Raw genomic sequence first — 17,016 nt, forward strand, 5'->3', positions numbered from 1 at the left:
AGGTGAGGCTCTTTATTTTAAGAAGCTGCTGGCGTAGGCCACTAGAGGCAACGCCAAAAACAATCTGGTCCCTGATCATGGACTCTGTAGTGGTGCCGTAACCGCAGGACTGCGCTAGAATCCGGAGGTGCGTCAAAAAGGGTTGAAAAAGCTCCTCCTTACCTTGCAGGCGTTGCTGAAAGATGTATCTTTCAAAAGTTTCGTTTACTTCAGTTTGAAAGTGCTGGTCCAGTTTGAGGATGACCGTGTCATATTTGGCCTGGTTTTCGCCTTCTTCGAACACCAGTGAATTAAAGACATCGTTCGGGTGGGGGCCTGCGTAGAAGAGGAGCATTGCAATCTTCGAATCATCCGAGGCATTCTGTTTTTCGGTGGCACGGATGTACAGGTCAAATCGCTGCCTGTAGAGCTTCCAGTTGGTGCCTAGGTTCCCCGTGGCTTGCATCGGCTGCGGTTTGCCGGTGTGGTCCATGTCCAGAATGGCAGGTTAGTAGGCAGGTATCGATCCACTCCTGTACCATGTGGTGTTGGGTGTTCTGACACACAGATGAGCCAACACAGTTGCATATGGTACAACACTTCTTTATTTAAACTCACTATTTACAACTTGGTCTTTGCACTCTGCACGTGGGGGGCTCCCTGCTTGTGGTGTTTCATCAGCTCTTTCTGTTCCCTTCTCCCCAGACCTACTGACCTCCAGGTGTCGTGCTCGTGCTTTTTATGTGGTTGGTGTTCTTGTCTGTGATTGGTTGTGGTGTTGTGTGTTCTGATTTGCCTGTTAGTGTGTCCATCATGATGTGTGTGTTTGAATATCATGACAGTGTGGGCACCGCATCTGGACATAAAGGGGTTGTGTTGGTGGGTACCGGGGGGTGTTGAGAATCGAGCCCGAAGATCGGATGATGGGAGAGTATGAGGTGTCAGCTTGTGATTTGTATGGCGGGGTGGGGGGTGAGGGTTTGGTAATTTGAGGGATGGCAAACGGAACTGATGCCAGGAGAGAGGTGGTAACTTACCCTTGCAGCTCAGTGGAGGTCGTTCGCCTTCTTCCACCATTGGATGCTGGTCCTCCTGGTCATGTTGCCCACACTGACAGGCACTGCCTCCCATGCAGTATTGGTGACCCTGCTGCTGGTTCTCCGACCCCCTCGGGGGAAGAGGATGTCCTACCTCGCTCCCACAGCGTCGAGAAGCCTGGCCAGGTCGGCATCACAAAAGTGAGGAGCAGGTCTGCGCGCTGTCCCACTTGTGTGTTGACTGGGAGTGAGTGGTGAGGGAGCTTTTAAAAGCAGCTCCCCCTTGTTGGCGGCGAGATGCTGAGGCACGAGTCTGGCGAATCAGATGGCGAGACAGCCGGTAATGACGAAAAGCTCATGGGGGCTCATTTCTGGCACTAAGTGCCCTTAAATAAGTACCACGATTTTGCCAATGCCACCGTCTGACCCTACTTTTTAATTCCCTGGACTTCCCCAATTTATCAGGGGACATGCAGTACAATCACAGAATTGTTACGACGCAGAAGGAGGCCATTTGGCTATCGTGCTTGCAACAGCTCTCCAGACAAGTATCACGACCAACATCGTGGGCCGAAGGGCCTGTTCTGTGCTGTATTTTCTATGTTCTATGTTCTATGACTTAGTGCCATTCCCCTGCCTTTTCCCCAAACCCCTGCACATGGTTTCTATTCAAATAATCAGGAAAAATGTCGGAGCTGGTTTAGCACAGGGCTAAATCGCTGGCTTTTAAAGCAGACCAAGGCAGGCCAGCAGCACGGTTCAATTCCCGTACCAGCCTCCCCGAACCAGTGCCGGAATGTGGCAACTACAGGCTTTTCACTGTAACTTCAGTTGAAGCCTACTTGTGACAATGAGCGGCTGTCATTTCATTTTTTTCATTTCTAACACCCTCTTGGATGTTTTGATTGAACCTGCCTCCACCACACTTCCAGGCAGTGCATACCAGATCTGAGCCACTGTACATTTGTTTCTTTTGCAAATCACTTTACATCTGCGCCCTCTCATTCTTGATCCTTTTATGAGCGGGTACAGTTTCTCCCTATCGACTCTGCTAGTCCCCTCATGAATTTGGACATCACCATCAAATCTCTTCTTAGCCTTCTTGTCCCCAAGGAGAACAGACCCAAACTCTCCAATCTATCCCCATAACTGAAGTTTCTCATCCCTGAAACTATTCTCATAAACCTCTTCTTCACTTTCTCCAATGCTTATTCCAACCTTTTCAGTATTCTTCAATTTTTTGTTAAATTGCCTCGGACAGTGTGCTGCTCAGAAGTAAATTGACCCAGCTCATTAAGCTTATCAGAGTAACTAATGTCAATTTAGCAGTGGGGCAGCCTACACCCACTCTATGTTGAATTTGAGCACACTGCTAAATGTCTGGCATCCTATCTGGCCACCTAAAACAGGCCACTTGAATTAGCGAAGTAAAGTCCTAAAGCCTGCTGAAGGACCCCTGCATAAAGTGTTTTATTGCTAAGGAACGCGTACATCGGGATCTTTTCTTCCGAACATGATAAGTATTGTCATCATACCATATGTAGAGTAGGGGTACGGATACATTTGCTTCTGTTAAATGTTTCTGGTAAAATTATAAACGCATTGTAAAAATGAATACAATGATAGAAAATATACTGACCAGTGGGATTCATGCCTCATGATTATTACAGGTGTGGAAACCTAAAGGGTAACTGGAGAATGCCTAACTCTGGAATAAGCTTGAGGATTGCTGATTGTCAACCTGTCTACATCTGGATTAAACAAGAATCTAGAAGTTCAACTCTGCAAAATCCTGAGATTAATTGTGATGGACCCATGATTTATACTTTATTATAATAATCTTTAATGTCACAAGTAGGCTTTTGTTAACACTGCAATGAAGTTACTGTGGAAAAACTCCTACTTGCCTGACTAGATATGCCTTGATTAAACCTAAATCTTTATAATATATAAATTTAGCAGCTACCAACTTTATGGGTACCACTATTTGGAAGCTCACCATGTGAGGGGGCATGTTTTTTACAGAGCTACTGCAGAATTTAAATATCTTCAGCAGCACCGTGACAAAATTAAAGCAAAAGTAGTTTCTGGAAGCAAGACTCAAATTAAGTTACCTCAGAAACATTTGGAAGCTTTGCACAGGTTTAAGAATTAAAGGTTGCCAGTATGTATGATCTTATTAACATCTGATTAACGATGGGTGAAGTAGGTCTTCAAATAGTTCAACACCGTAATGGTGACAGGAACATTTTAGGGTAGTTCACAGAATGGTTACAGCACAGAGCTCATTCAGCCCATTGTCTCTGTGCTAGCTCTCCAAAGCATCAATTTGCCTCTTGCCACTCTACCATCTTCTCCCCGTAGCCCTGCACATTCTTCCTTTTCAGATAATAAACCAATTCACTTTTGAATGCTTTGATTGAACCTGCCTCCAACACATTCTGTCAGTGCAGTACATTCCTGATCCTCATCACTCACTGCGTGAATAGGTTTGTCCTCATGTCGCTGTAGTGTTATACTTCTTCACATAGCATAAGCTGCTTCCTTGATGTATACTCTGACAAAGGAAGGTTCAGACTTGGAGATAGATTTAACACATTTATTGAACAGTTAACAATTCTCCTACTTGGGTTCTACTCTCCTGCTAATCTTACTATAGTAACTCGATCTAATTAACCAGTCTGCTCTAATCCATGTGGTGGGTGTGATGCTTCCCTGATTTGCCCCGGTCTCTCTGAGTGTCGCCTATGGAAAGAGAAAGAGCATGTGTGCCCTGTCCTTTTATATGGGGAGCCCCCTTGTGGTAGTATCACCTCTGGGTGTGACTTGGCTGCCCATTGGTCATGTCCTATCTTACTGACCTATTGGTTGAATGTCTGTGTGTCATGATGTCTCTGGTGCTCCCTCTAGTGTTTAGTTAGTCCCAATGTATTTACATTAACCCCTTGTGTATTTACAGTGTCCTAGTGTATCTACATTAACCCCTTGTGTATTTACAGTGATGCATATCTCCACAGTCGCCATTGCTTCTTTTCTCAGTTATCTTAAACCTGTGCCCTCTAGTCGTTGATCCTTCTGCTAATGGGGGTAGTTCTTCTCTGTCTACTGAGTTAGTAACAACCCCATGCCGAGGTGGTTGTGTGCAGCATTTTCCAATTTTATGATTTTTAAATGAAATCCTCGGATTTATTGAACCACTCATTCTTTTGAAAGCATGTGCCTTAGATGATTTGATGGGCAGCAGAAACAACGGATATTCCTCCAGAGTTCACCAGTGAGCCTCAGGGATCGGTGCTGGGTCCACTGTTATTTGTGATTTATATTAATGATTTGGATGAGAATTTAGGAGGCATGGTTAGTAAGTTTGCAGATGACACCAAGATTGGTGCCACAGTGGATAGTGAAGAAGGTTATCTAGGATTGCAACGGGATCTTGATCAATTAGGCCAGTGGGCCGACGAATGGCAGATGGAGCTTAATTTAGATAAATGTGAGGTGATGCATTTTGGCAGATCGAATCAGGCCAGGACCTACTCAGTTAATGGTATGGCGTTGGGGAGAGTTATAGAACAAAGAGATCTAGGAGTACAGGTTCATAGCTCCTTGAAGGTGGAGTCGCAGGTGGACAGGGTGGTGAAGAAGGCATTCGGCATGCTTGGTTTCATTGGTCAGAACATTGAATACAGGAGTTGGGACGTCTTGTTGAAGTTGTACAAGACATTGGTACGGCCACACTTGGAATACTGTGTGCAGTTCTGGTCACCCTATTATAGAAAGGATATTATTAAACTAGAAAGAGTGCAGAAAAGATTTACTAGGATGTTACCGGGACTTGATGGTTTGAGTTATAAGGAGAGGCTGGATAGACTGGGACTTTTTTCCATGGAGCGGAGGAGGCTTAGGGGTGATCTTATAGAGGTCTATAAAATAATGAGGGGCATAGATAAGGTAGATAGTCAACATCTTTTCCCAAAGGTAGGGGAGTCTAAAACTAGAGGGCATAGGTTTAAGGTGAGAGGGGAGAGATTCAGAAGGGCCCAGAGGGGCAATTTCTTCACTCAGAGGGTAGTGAGTGTCTGGAATGTGCTGCCAGAGGTAGTAGTAGAGGCGGGTACAATTGTGTCTTTTAAAAAGCATTTAGATAGTTACATGGGTAAGATGGGTATAGAGGGTTATGGGCCAAGTGCGGGCAACTGGGACTAGCTTAATGGTAAAAACTGGGTGGCATGGACTGGTTGGGCCGAAGGGCCTGTTTCCATGCTGTAAACTTCTATGATTCTATTAGTCATCCAGTGAAAAATTGGGCCTGCACTTCAAAATGCTCACTCGGCTATTGCAGTGAATAGTAGCAAAGTTAATGATAATCCAGCTACACCTGACTGAGGTTTGGACTCGATGCTTTCACGGTCTCGTTTGACAACTATGTTGTGCTTTATTTGACCTGTTACATTAGTAGAAGGAAGAAAACAATAGACCATTTGAAGTAAGCTGTTTAGTCTGGCAAGCTTCTTCCAAACAGCTAATAGTAGTGTGCAGCTGCCCCTATCGTATGTTCCAGGAATGATTCTTCTGTTAGCAGTGGGTATGTGTGTGAGACTGTCGACTGTGATGATAGATGTACAGGTGTCTTCTGCTATCAGTCTGAATAACTGGTACCCTGGTCAATGGCCATCGCCGTCAGCCTGATGTGTCAGTAACTGACTGGCTGGCAATGCACAGATGAAAATAGTGGTATTTTACATGCTGCAATGGAACGGCAGTGCACATTAGAGCACAGTGCTCTATCCTTTTTGTCTGATTTGTAACAGTTTTCTCTTTCATTTAGTTTGAGTTGCAGTGGATGCTGATTCATTGTGATCCACAACGAGCACACCGTGAGGCCTGCACAGAGCTATCCATACAACAGGTAAAAAAAGAGCTCAGCCCCTGTTACAATCTACACGTTTGAGATCTGTCTCTCGTTTTTCAGTGGAGTTATTAGTCTGTCTCTTCTCATTCTCTCTATCACCACTCCTCTCTCTCTCTCCATATCTCCCCGCACTTGTCGCTAATTTACTCCCTCGGTGTGCACCTTTTGTTCTCTATTTTTGGTTTATTTCTTCATGTCTATCACTTTGATTTTGAATTTCCTGCTTCATTTGTCTCCTCTGCTTGCATCCTTCCCATGTGCATCTCTTTCCTCTCCATTTATTGATCTCTTCTTCTCTTCCTCAATTCCATGCCTATCTTTCATTCTCTACTGCTTGTGTGTACCTCTTTTTCTCTCTTTGACTTTCTCCGTGTGTTTCTCCTCAGCCTATCCCTGTTATTTTGCCTGCCTCCTCACTCGAATATTAGTATATATTGGATATGGACAGCTTATTATCGCATAAGAATTTCTGATTTTATTTTTTTTACCAAATCGGGTTAGGATTCACATCGTGCCCCTAGAATCGTAAAAAGAAAATAAAATGGATTAAACCAGGTTTGCATTGTTCTCAACATTCCAATACATTGTAGTGCCGCTAATCAATCTGAAACACAAATAATTGTCATTAAGGCACCTAGAATCATTTTAGTGATAATATAAGACTCTTTACTCCTCAATACCCTTGGTTTCGATCCCCAGACCATCCCCATGGTCCCTGACCTCAGGCAATACATCTTTGAAGCTGATTGTTGAGAAGTACAGGAGAATTGACACTGAGAATGACATTCCCTTCGATTGTATTCCACCAATAAAAAAAGAGACGGCTATGAGATGGTGTTCAATTATTTTTCTTCGAATGGACTGGAGGTCATTAAAACCTTCTTGTAAAATTCTGGAATTGGTTTAGATTCAACATAATGGCTCGTATTCTTTAAAGGCCTGCCAACATTCACCACCTAGGGCTACAAATGAAGATCGATCACAAGGGTGAGCTTGTCAATAGAGCACATAGACCATGTAAAGGTTCACTCCCGACTATTCTTTATCCTGTCCACTGATTCCTGCAGCAAATATAAAAGCACGACTAAGTGTTATAAATTAAAATTGTTATAAAGAGAGAAACATGTGACTTAGTACATGTCACCACCTCCAGGAGAAGAGCAATCTTGAAAATAATACATTTAATATTAGATGTTAGAAGTGGAGGGGGAAAAACCAATATATGTTTCTGCACCTTTGATCTTCTGTGAGTCCTCATTACCAGAACAAACAGAATGGGTCAGAGCTTCATTTTTCTAAAGACGTCATTATTTTAGCAAGATATCTGTGCCAATAAGACTTGTATCTCTCGAACTCCATCTCTTATCTGCTCTTTGCATGTTAAGGTTATGTTTAACTTACCAGGATGGTTGTAACCTTGCATTACTAATTTGTGACTGATTATAAATATATCTTTAGTAAACATGTAGATTGATTTAGTATGATGATTGTTATGATTCTGTTCATTAAGTTTTCCTGACAGGATTTCTTTTACTCGAAATGAAGCAATTACTCGGAACACAATATTTAAATTCCATGGACGCTGCTTCCACATAACTAAGTTTTACAGCACTGTAATCTATTAGTGCAGGCATTAAGTACACAATAAGATGTCAGTGGATATGAGCTGACTTTTTCACTGGTGGAGGTGTCTTTCTTCTGGGTTGTATCTGAGAGTCATCAGCTCTGTGACAAATGATCAATGGGACAGGATCTGAAGGATGTGATTGCTTCTTTCCGAGCCCGAGTGACTCAGCTGGTTAATGCACTGTAAGGCTCAGCAACTGCTCTGTGAAATGTATCCCGGCAAGGAAATAGCCCCTTGGGGAAATGAAGCGGAGAGGATGGAAGAAAATGGTGAAGGACAGTAAAACACCACCAATATTTCTCGGGTGTCAGCCAGTAAATACAGTGCCAGCACCAGTTTCTTTTTCTCCCCATGCTTACTCGTTTGCCAACTCAATTGAAGCGGGGTGGGTGGGGGGGGGGGGGGGGGCAGGGGAACGTACGTACGTGCAGGATCCCATTAGTCTTGATGAAGAGTTGAAACTCCTTGGCTGTGAAAGCGGTGCCATTATCTAAAACGATCACCTCTGGGCTGCCATGCATTGCGAAAATCTGCCGCAGCTTGTCGGGTTAGGTGGATTGGCCATGCTAAATTGCCCCTTAGTGTACAAAGGTTAGGTGGGGTTACGAGGAATAGAGCAGAGGATTGGGCCTAGGTGGGGTGCTCTTTGGGAGGGGCAGTGCAGACTTGATGGGCTGAATGGCCTCCTTCTGCACGGTAGGGAAGCAATGAGAAGACTGTGGGATAAAAGGGAAAGTGGCAGCATGGATCTGAAGTTGTCTGAATGACTGGAAGCATTAGTGGTGAATGGTTCCTTTTCAGACTGGAGTGAAGTATAGAGTGTGGTTACCAGGGTCATTACTCGTAGTCACTGTTTTCCTTGAGATATATTAACCTGCTGGATTACCTAGACTTGGGTGTACAGGGCATACTTTCAAAATTTTCTGGTGACACAAAACTCAGAAGTATTGTCAGGAGGATAGTGATAAACCCCAAGATTTAGACAGAATGATGGAATGGGAAGGCAGGCAGCTGGTAAAGTTTAATGCAGACAAGTGTGAAATGGCAAATTTCAGTAGGAAGACTGAAAAAGGCAACACAAAATAAAGGAAATGATTTCAAAGTGGGTGCAGGAACCAAGGTATCTGGGGTAGATGTGCACAAATCATTGAAGGTGGCAGTGCAGGCTGAGAAATTAGCTAAAAAGGCATACAGTACAGGATCCTGAACATTAAATATAGATGCATAGAGCTCAAAATCAAGGAAGTTATGATGAACCTTTACAAAACACTGGTTCTGTCTTAACTAAAGTATTGAGCACACTTTAGGAAGGATGTTCTGAAACGGTGCAGAAAATATGGTCCCAGGGATGACGGTTTAAGTTATATGGATAAATCAGAGAAGTTGGGGTTGTTCTCTTTAGAGGAGAGAAGGTTGAGAGGAGATTTCGTTGGAGTGCTCAAAATCATGAAAATCTTCAAAGCAAATAGAGAGGAATGAATTTCATTGGCAGCAGGGTTAAGAACCAGAGAGCACTGTTTTACATTGGTGAAAGAAAAAAACAGCAATATGAGGGAAAACGTGGTTAGGATTTGGAATGTGCTACATGAAAATATGGTTCTGATAGACAAAATCAGAACGTTCAAGAGGGAATTTGATATGCACCTGATGAGAAAATATTTGCAGAGCTACAGGAAAAGAATGGGGGAGCAGCAAGCTGAGTTGCTCTTCCGGAGCAGCTAGCATGGACACAACGTGCCAGGTGGTCTGACTCGGTGTTCTGACTATTGCATGATTCAATGGGTGTGATTTTCCGGCCCTTCCCACAGCCGGGATTTTCTGGTCCTGCCAAAATCGACACCCTGACACACGGCCCCTCCCCACACACACACGCATACAAGATGAGTTCTCCCACGGTTAAGCAGGCAAGTGATGCAAAATGTGTTCGGATGTGTTATGATAACACAGGCTGCAACTGGATGCAGCTTTAACCAAAAGATACTCCAGACCTTGAAGTTAGTTCAATCTGATTTATTGAACCAGTAGCACAGTTAGCACCGTTCTCTATGAGTTCGACTCTCTGCTAACCTAAGTGTGGTGACTCTGTCTGACTGAACCAGACTAGCTCTTAGACATGTGCTGGAGGTGTGAACTGTACATACACCCTGACTCACTCTGTAGATGGTCATCAGTGGAAAGAGGAGGAGTGTGAGTGCCTCGTGCCTTTTATAGTGAGATACCACCCCTGAGTGTCCTGCCTGCTCATTGGTCACGTCCTGATTCTCTGTGTTCATTAGCCGCCTGTCTGTATATCATTATCTGCATGTCTGCATATCATGACACCTCCCTTTTTCTTTAAGTTTTGTTGGCACATGGGAATGTACTTACATGGGGTGGCATATATCAACATATTTACAAGTGGTGGCATATGTGAACATATTTACATGTGAAGACAGCTGTCTAATGTGAGAAAACAGAACATAGCAAACACAACAAATGTTCATAAGTCCAGTCTCTGGGGCTTGCGTCTGACCCTTGTCAACCGCTGGAGAGGTGGTGGTGGGGACGACGGCTCCTTGACAGGCGGGATGGAAGCCTGACTGGTGGCCTTGTAGTTTGAGGTATCAGGAGGTGGCAAAACAACAGACGGAAACGGAGAAGAATGTGGTTGCGGGCAGGCAACTTTGTGCAGTGCCCGTCTGTTTCGTCGCACAGCAGCACCATCAGCCATACGTACAACATACAAGCGGGGTGCAGCTTGTCGAACAACGACAGCTGGAGCAGACCAGCCACCATCCGGTATCTTGATCCTGACAGTGTCTGCCGGGGATAACATGGGCAAATCGGTGGCATGTGCATCATAGCCCTGCTTTTGCTGGTTTCGGAGCTGCTGCACCTTCTGCAGCACCGGGAGGTGATCCAGGTTGGGCAAGTGTATGGCTGGATGTATCATCCACAAGTCCCTGTTCATCAGGCATTGAGCCAGCGACATGCCAGTGGACAGTGGGGTCGCCCTGTACGCGAGCAGCACGAGGTAGATGTCAGAAGCCGAATCCACGGCCTTGCAGATAAGCTGTTTCACAATGTGCACCCCTTTTTCAACCTTCCCATTGGTTTGCGGATAGTGTGGGCTGGAAGTGACATGGTTAAAATGGTATGACTTGGCAAACATAGACCACTCGTGGCTGTTGAAGCACGGGCCATTGTCACTCATGACAGTGAGTGGGATACCATGCCTGGAGAACGTCTCCTTACAGGCCTTGATGACGGTCCGAGATGTAAGGTCTGAGAGCTTCACAACTTCAGGTTAATTGGAGAAATAGTCAATAATCAACACGTAGTCATGACCATTCGCACGAAATAGTTCGATGCCAACCTTGGACCATGGGGAGGTCTCGATTTCATGCTGCTGGAGCGTCTCCTTGCTCTGCGCTGGCTGGAAGCGTTGACAGGTCGCACAGTTGAGGACCATGTTCGAGATGTCCTGGCTAATGCCGGGCCAGTAGACAGCCTGCCGGGCTCTGCGTCTGCAGTTCTCGATGCCCAGGTGTCCCTCATGGATTTGGCAGAGCACCAAGCTCTGGAGACTGAGTGGAATGACAATCCGGTCCAGCTTGAGGAGGATACCATCAATCACCGTCAGGTCGTCCTTTACATTGTAAAATTGAGGGCACTGCCCTTTCTGCCAGCCATTGGCGAGGTGGTGCATGACACGCTGCAAGAAGGGGTTTTTGGCTGTCTCCTCGCGGTTATGAACCACCTTCTCATCAGACGCCGGGAGGGTGCTAGCACACAGCTGCACCTGTGATCTATCTGCCGGATGATTTCCAGCAGTTCACTAGGCAATGTGATGGAGCGGAACAATGCATCAGCGATGATGAGCTCCTTGCCAGGCGTGTACACTAAGTCAAAGTCGTACCTTCTGAGTTTGAGGAGGATGCGCTGCAACCGAGGCGTCATGTCGTTCAGGACCTTGTGGATAATGTGGACCAGAGGCCTATGATCTGGTCCGACAGTGAATGTCGGCAGGCCGGAGACTTAGTCGTGAAACTTGAGAATGCCAGTGAGAAGACCCAGGTATTCCTTCTCCATTTGCGCATACCTTGTTTCGATGGGCGTCATGGCCCTCGATGCATAGGCTACCGGTGCCCAGGATGAAGTGTTATCGCGTTGAAGCAGCACCGCACCGATGCCATCCTGGCTCGCATCTGTTGAGATCTTCGTCTCCTTGTCTGGGTCGAAAAATTGGATTGGATTGAATTTGTTTATTGTCACGTGTACCGAGGTACAGTGAAAAGTATTTTTCTACGAGCAGCTCAACATATCATTAAGTACATGAGAAGAAAAGGGAATAAAAGAAAATACATAATAGGGCAACACAACATATACAATGTAACTACAAAAGCACTGGTATCGGATGAAGCATACAGGGTGTAGTGTTAATGAAATCAGTCCATAAGAGGGTCATTTAGGAGTCTGGTGACAGTGGGGAAGAAGCTGTTTTTGAGTCTGTTCGTGCGTGTTCTCAAACTTCTGTATCTCCTGCCCGATGGAAGAAGTTGGAAGAGTGAGTAGCTGGGTGGGAGGGATCTTTGATTATACTGCCCGCTTTCCCCAGGCAGCGGGAGGTGTAGATGGAGTCAATGGATGGGAGGCAGGTTCGTGTGATGGACTGGGCGGTGTTCACGACTCTGTGAAGTTTCTTGCGGTCCTGGGCCGAGCAGTTGCCATAGCAGGCTGTGATGCCAAGATGCCAAGACTGGTGCAGTGGTGAGCTTGGCTTTCAGCTCCAACTACTCTGCCTGATGTGCTGCCTTCCACTCAAAGGCGGCGGACTTTTTCACCAGGTTTCGTAGGGCCGTGGTGTGTGAGGCCAGGTTTGGGATGAACTTGCCCAGAAAATTGACCATGCCCAGGAAGCGCAACACCGCCTTCTTGTCTTCACGAACCGTCATGACTTTGATAGCCTTGACCTTGTCTGTGTCGGGGCACACGCCCTGCTGAGAGATCTGGTCACCTAGGAACTTGAGTGTCGACATGCCAAAGCAACATTTGGACCTGTTCAGCTTGAGGAATACCTGCTGGAGATGGGAAACATGTTCTTCAGGGGTCGTGGACCATATGATGGTGTTGTTCACGTACACACAAACCCCTTCAATGCCCTCCATCATCTGCTTCATGATGCGATGGAAGATCTCCGATGCCGAGACAATGTCAAACGGCATGCGATTATAGCAGTATCTGCCAAACGGTGTGTTGAAGGTGCTGGACTCATCCAGCTGTATTTGCCAAAATCCATGTGACGCATCTAACTTGGTGAAAAAATGTGCGTGTGCCACCTCACTGGTGAGTTCCTCCCGCTTCTGGCTGGGGTAGTGTTCACGCATTATATTCTTACTGAGATCCTTGGGATCAATGTAGATGCGCAGGTCTCCCAAAGGCTTTCTAAGACATACCATCGAGCTGACCCAGTCAGTCGGTTCAGTTATCTTGGAAATGATGCCCTGTTGCTGAAGATCCTTGAGCTGTGCCTTCAGGTGCTCCCTCAGCGGAGCCGGGACCCGGCGTGGTGCGTGGACCACTGGCTTGGCATCAGGTCATAGCAGAATCTTGTATCGATATGGCAATGTGCCCATCCCGTCGAGCACATCCCGATACTGAGCGAGGATGTCGTCACTGCCGGCCTGAAGATCCACATTGGATGATGTAGTTGTGTAAACCCGCTGCACGAGGTTCAGCTGCTTACAGGCATGTGCGCCAAGTAGGGATGCCCTGTCTGGCTTGACCATTTCAAAACGTAACCATGCATGGGTGCTCCAGTTGGAGACAGTAGATGGCAGGATCCCAGTGCCGTGATGGCATTTCCGTTGTAGTCCAGGAGCCTGCAGGCTGCTGGAAGGACCTTGGGGGGCTTCTTGATGAGTTTGAAATCTGCCGATGGGTGGAGGTTGGCAGAAGCACCTGTGTCCAGCTTAAATTGGATGGAGCAGTGGTTGACCTGCATCACCGCACAACATTCGTCCGCAGAATCCACAGCGAGGATGGATTGAGTTTGTGATGAGTTGGATGTGGCATATTCACATTTGGTAATGATGCCCACACAGTAGGCAGACTCCAAGCATTCTTCCTCTGGATCAGTTGTGCTGCCAGGATCAGAATCCTGTAATTATTGTTGCACACTCTGGCTGGGGTAGTGTCGCACCATCGTCGGAATTGGGAGCGCTGGCCCCTGACTGGTGGTGCTGACCTGCACAAGGCTGCATAGTGTCCAGGCTTCCCGTAGTTTAAACATCACCTGCCTCTTGCAGGGCAGTGTTTCTTTAAGTGGGCGTTGCCGCAGTTTGAGCACGTCAGCCTCCTGACACTCCGCGCGTCATCGCACATGCGCAGTGCGGGTGTCGGTCGCTTCATTATCCAGTTCGCGCATGAGTGGGGCTCCGGGAAAAGCACATGAAATGGCCGCTTTCATCAATGCTGAGGCGCTGCATCCGGGAGATGGCCTGCACACTCTCTGCATCTTGGGAGGCAGGTTTCTCATTTTCAGCCGATTTGTACTGGGCATAGCTAGTTTTGGCGTGCTCATGCACTGTGCATGTTTCAATCGTGACTGGCAGGGTCATATGCTTGATTTGCAGTAGCTGCTCTCTCAGAGGATCAGAGTGAACTCCAAAAACGATTTGGACTCTGATCATGGAGTTAGCAATATCACCAAAGTTGCAGGACAGCGCTCGCAGGCGGAGGTTAGTTAAGAAAGAGTTGAAAGATTCATCTTTACCTTGTAGATGCTGTTTGCATATGTAGTGCTCAAAGATTTCACCGGTGTCCACTTCACAGTGACTGTCAAACTTGTCCAGGATGGCCTGAAACCTTGTCTTGTCCTGGCCTTCGGTGAAGTGAAAAGAGTTGAAGAGTTCGATGGCTTGATCACCCGCTGTTGAGAGGAGAAGCGCGATCTTCTTTGCATCAGACGCACCCACGAGGTCTGAAGCTTCGATGTACAGCAGAAACTTTTGCGTGAATGTCCGCCAGTTGGCACTGAGATTTCCGGAGGTCCTGAGCTGGTGAGGAGCCTGAATCTTCTCCATGGTGCCGGGATACATTCGCTGGTCGTCATGGAACGGACTGAGGTAAACCACCAAGATTAAGCAGTCACCTGGTAGCATATCGTGTTATGTACTGTGGGATAAGACAGGCTGCAACTGGATGCAGCTTTAACCAAAAGGTACTCCAGACCTTGAAGTTTGTTCAATCTGATTTATTGAACCAGTAGCACAGTTAGCACAGTTCTCTATGAGTTCGACTCTCTGCTAACCTAAGTGTGGTTACTCTGTCTGACTGAACCAGACTAGCTCTTAGCCACGTGCTGGAGGTGTGATACTGTACATACACCCTGACTCACTCTGTAGATCTTCATCAGTGGAAAGAGGCGGAGTGTGAATGTCTCGTGCCTTTTATAGTGAGATACCACCCCTGAGTGTCCTGCCTGCTCATTGGTCATGTCCTGTGTTCATTAGCTGCCTGTCTGTATATCATTATCTGCATGTCTGTCTATCATGACATCTTCGACTTTGGCAGGACTGGAAGATCTCGCCGGCAGCCGAAAGGCTCACTGCCTGCACCCTGGGAAAACCCAACCAATGGTTTTAATGGTTTCACTTCTTGCCTGCAAAAGTGTTTGATTTACTTCCTCGCTCATTTTCTGACTCTGCTGGATCACTGTTACCTAGGAGCTGGTGGTTCTCTGGCACTTTATCCATGTGACCTTTCCTCCATTATAGCAGTGACGACATTTCACAAGCACTTCATTGGCTATGAAGAGCTTCAGGATGTCATGAAAAGTGCCACATAAATGCAAGATTTCCTTTGGCGTACAATCAGCAAAGAGGCATCTCGACTGAGGCTGATCTCGATATCAATGATTGCTCCAGCATGGGTCACTCAACTATAATTAGTAGTCGGGATTATAGTTTGGTAAGGAAGTAGCGAGCTAACCTGGAACACACTGGGAATAAAATCTGAGACCTGATGCTGCTATTTGGCTCAGCTGCTGATCGTGTAACCTGTTAACTCATTGAGAAACAAAATTGCCTCTTTTTCAAGAAATATATGTGCATTTGTTTGAAAGGGAAGAACCCTTACATTGAAATGACTCCTTGTACCAGCATATTCCTTTTAAATTAATATAATAACCCTTGAATATAATTAAAAAATATATATATTGTTATTAACTGTTTCAAAATTAACTAACATTTAACAATTCCTTCCTCAACCCAAAAACAATTAATTAATTAACTAACGACATTTCTCCCATTTCAGCTGCTGACTGAGGTTAATTCCTTAAAGTGATATATAAACAAACACCTTCTTTTGATGGTACTCCCCATCGTTCCCTCTTAAACTAAATTTAACCTTCTTGAGGCTCAGAAACTCCATTAAATCTCCCAGCCATTTTGAGGCACAGTGTGGAGAAACTGACCTCTGACCCAATAGGCTCTGCCTCCTTGTCATCAAAGAGGCAAAGGCTAAGACATCTGCCCCTGCCTGGATCTCCGGCAAGTCTGAAACCCCAATTATGGCTCTCAGGGGACTGGGTTCTAGGTCCAACTGTAACACTGTCGACATGGTGCTAAAGAAGGCGTCCCAGATCTTCCTAAGTTTCAGGCATGACCAAACCATGTGTACATAATAGGCCAGTCCACTCCTGAATCTGTCACAAATGTCCTCAGCCCCTTCATTCTCTACCTCGTCAAATGTGTTTCATGAACTACCTTCAATTGTACTGGTGCCATCCTTGTGCACCAAGGTCGATGTATTTATCTTCCGGAAAATTTCCTATCAAAGCCCTCTTCCAATATCTCCCCTCATTCCTCCTTAAAGCTATGCAGAGATTCTGATCCTCCTTCCATAATTTATCTATAAATAGCAGAGGTTCCTCTCCCTTCTATCCCCCAAAACCATCAACACCTCCTCCCCCAAACCATCAATACCTCCTTCATCAAAGAAAAAGGGGGTGACATTGGGAAAATAGGGAAGATCTCCTTTATGAACGTCCGTATCTGTGTATATCTAAAGGTCTCCCTCCTTGGAAGTTTATATTTCTCCCTCAATTCTTCAAATGTTGAAAAATGACCTTCAAGAAACAAGTCTTTCAATGTGACCTCACCTTTTTCTTCCCAGTCTTCAAACTCAGCATCTATTCTTGCAAATTTAAATATCATAATCGATCTAGTTGAATGACAATTCAGCTGATACAAGTAAGGATTGGTACGTTTGCGACTAAATGTGGAGTAAGTGAGTCTAAAGTCTTTTTCATTCCTGTGGGGCATCTATGAAGAAGGAAGTCAAGATCAGGGCCTGATTTAAAACAAAAAATACCTTAATTAATTGGTTGATAAGATATTGTCTGATGATCTACACAGCCTTGGAAGAGCACTTTTTTTTTTCTTTTTTCTATAAATTTAGTATACCCAATTCATTTTTTTCCA

At 45.7% G+C, this 17,016-nt stretch overlaps 1 protein-coding gene across 1 annotated transcript in view; it reads left to right on the forward strand.

Annotated features, from left to right (window-relative positions):
- Positions 1 to 17,016, forward strand: part of LOC140385768 (uncharacterized) — a 205,104-nt gene that overhangs the window by 40,330 nt on the left and 147,758 nt on the right. Inside the window, exon 3 of the mRNA XM_072468263.1 lies at positions 5,842 to 5,922. Within this exon, the coding sequence (XP_072324364.1) occupies positions 5,842 to 5,922 (81 nt within the window). The remainder of the gene's footprint in view (positions 1 to 5,841; positions 5,923 to 17,016) is intronic.

The sequence above is a fragment of the Scyliorhinus torazame genome, chromosome 11 (assembly GCF_047496885.1).
Source record: "Scyliorhinus torazame isolate Kashiwa2021f chromosome 11, sScyTor2.1, whole genome shotgun sequence".
Taxonomy (NCBI): domain Eukaryota; kingdom Metazoa; phylum Chordata; class Chondrichthyes; order Carcharhiniformes; family Scyliorhinidae; genus Scyliorhinus; species Scyliorhinus torazame.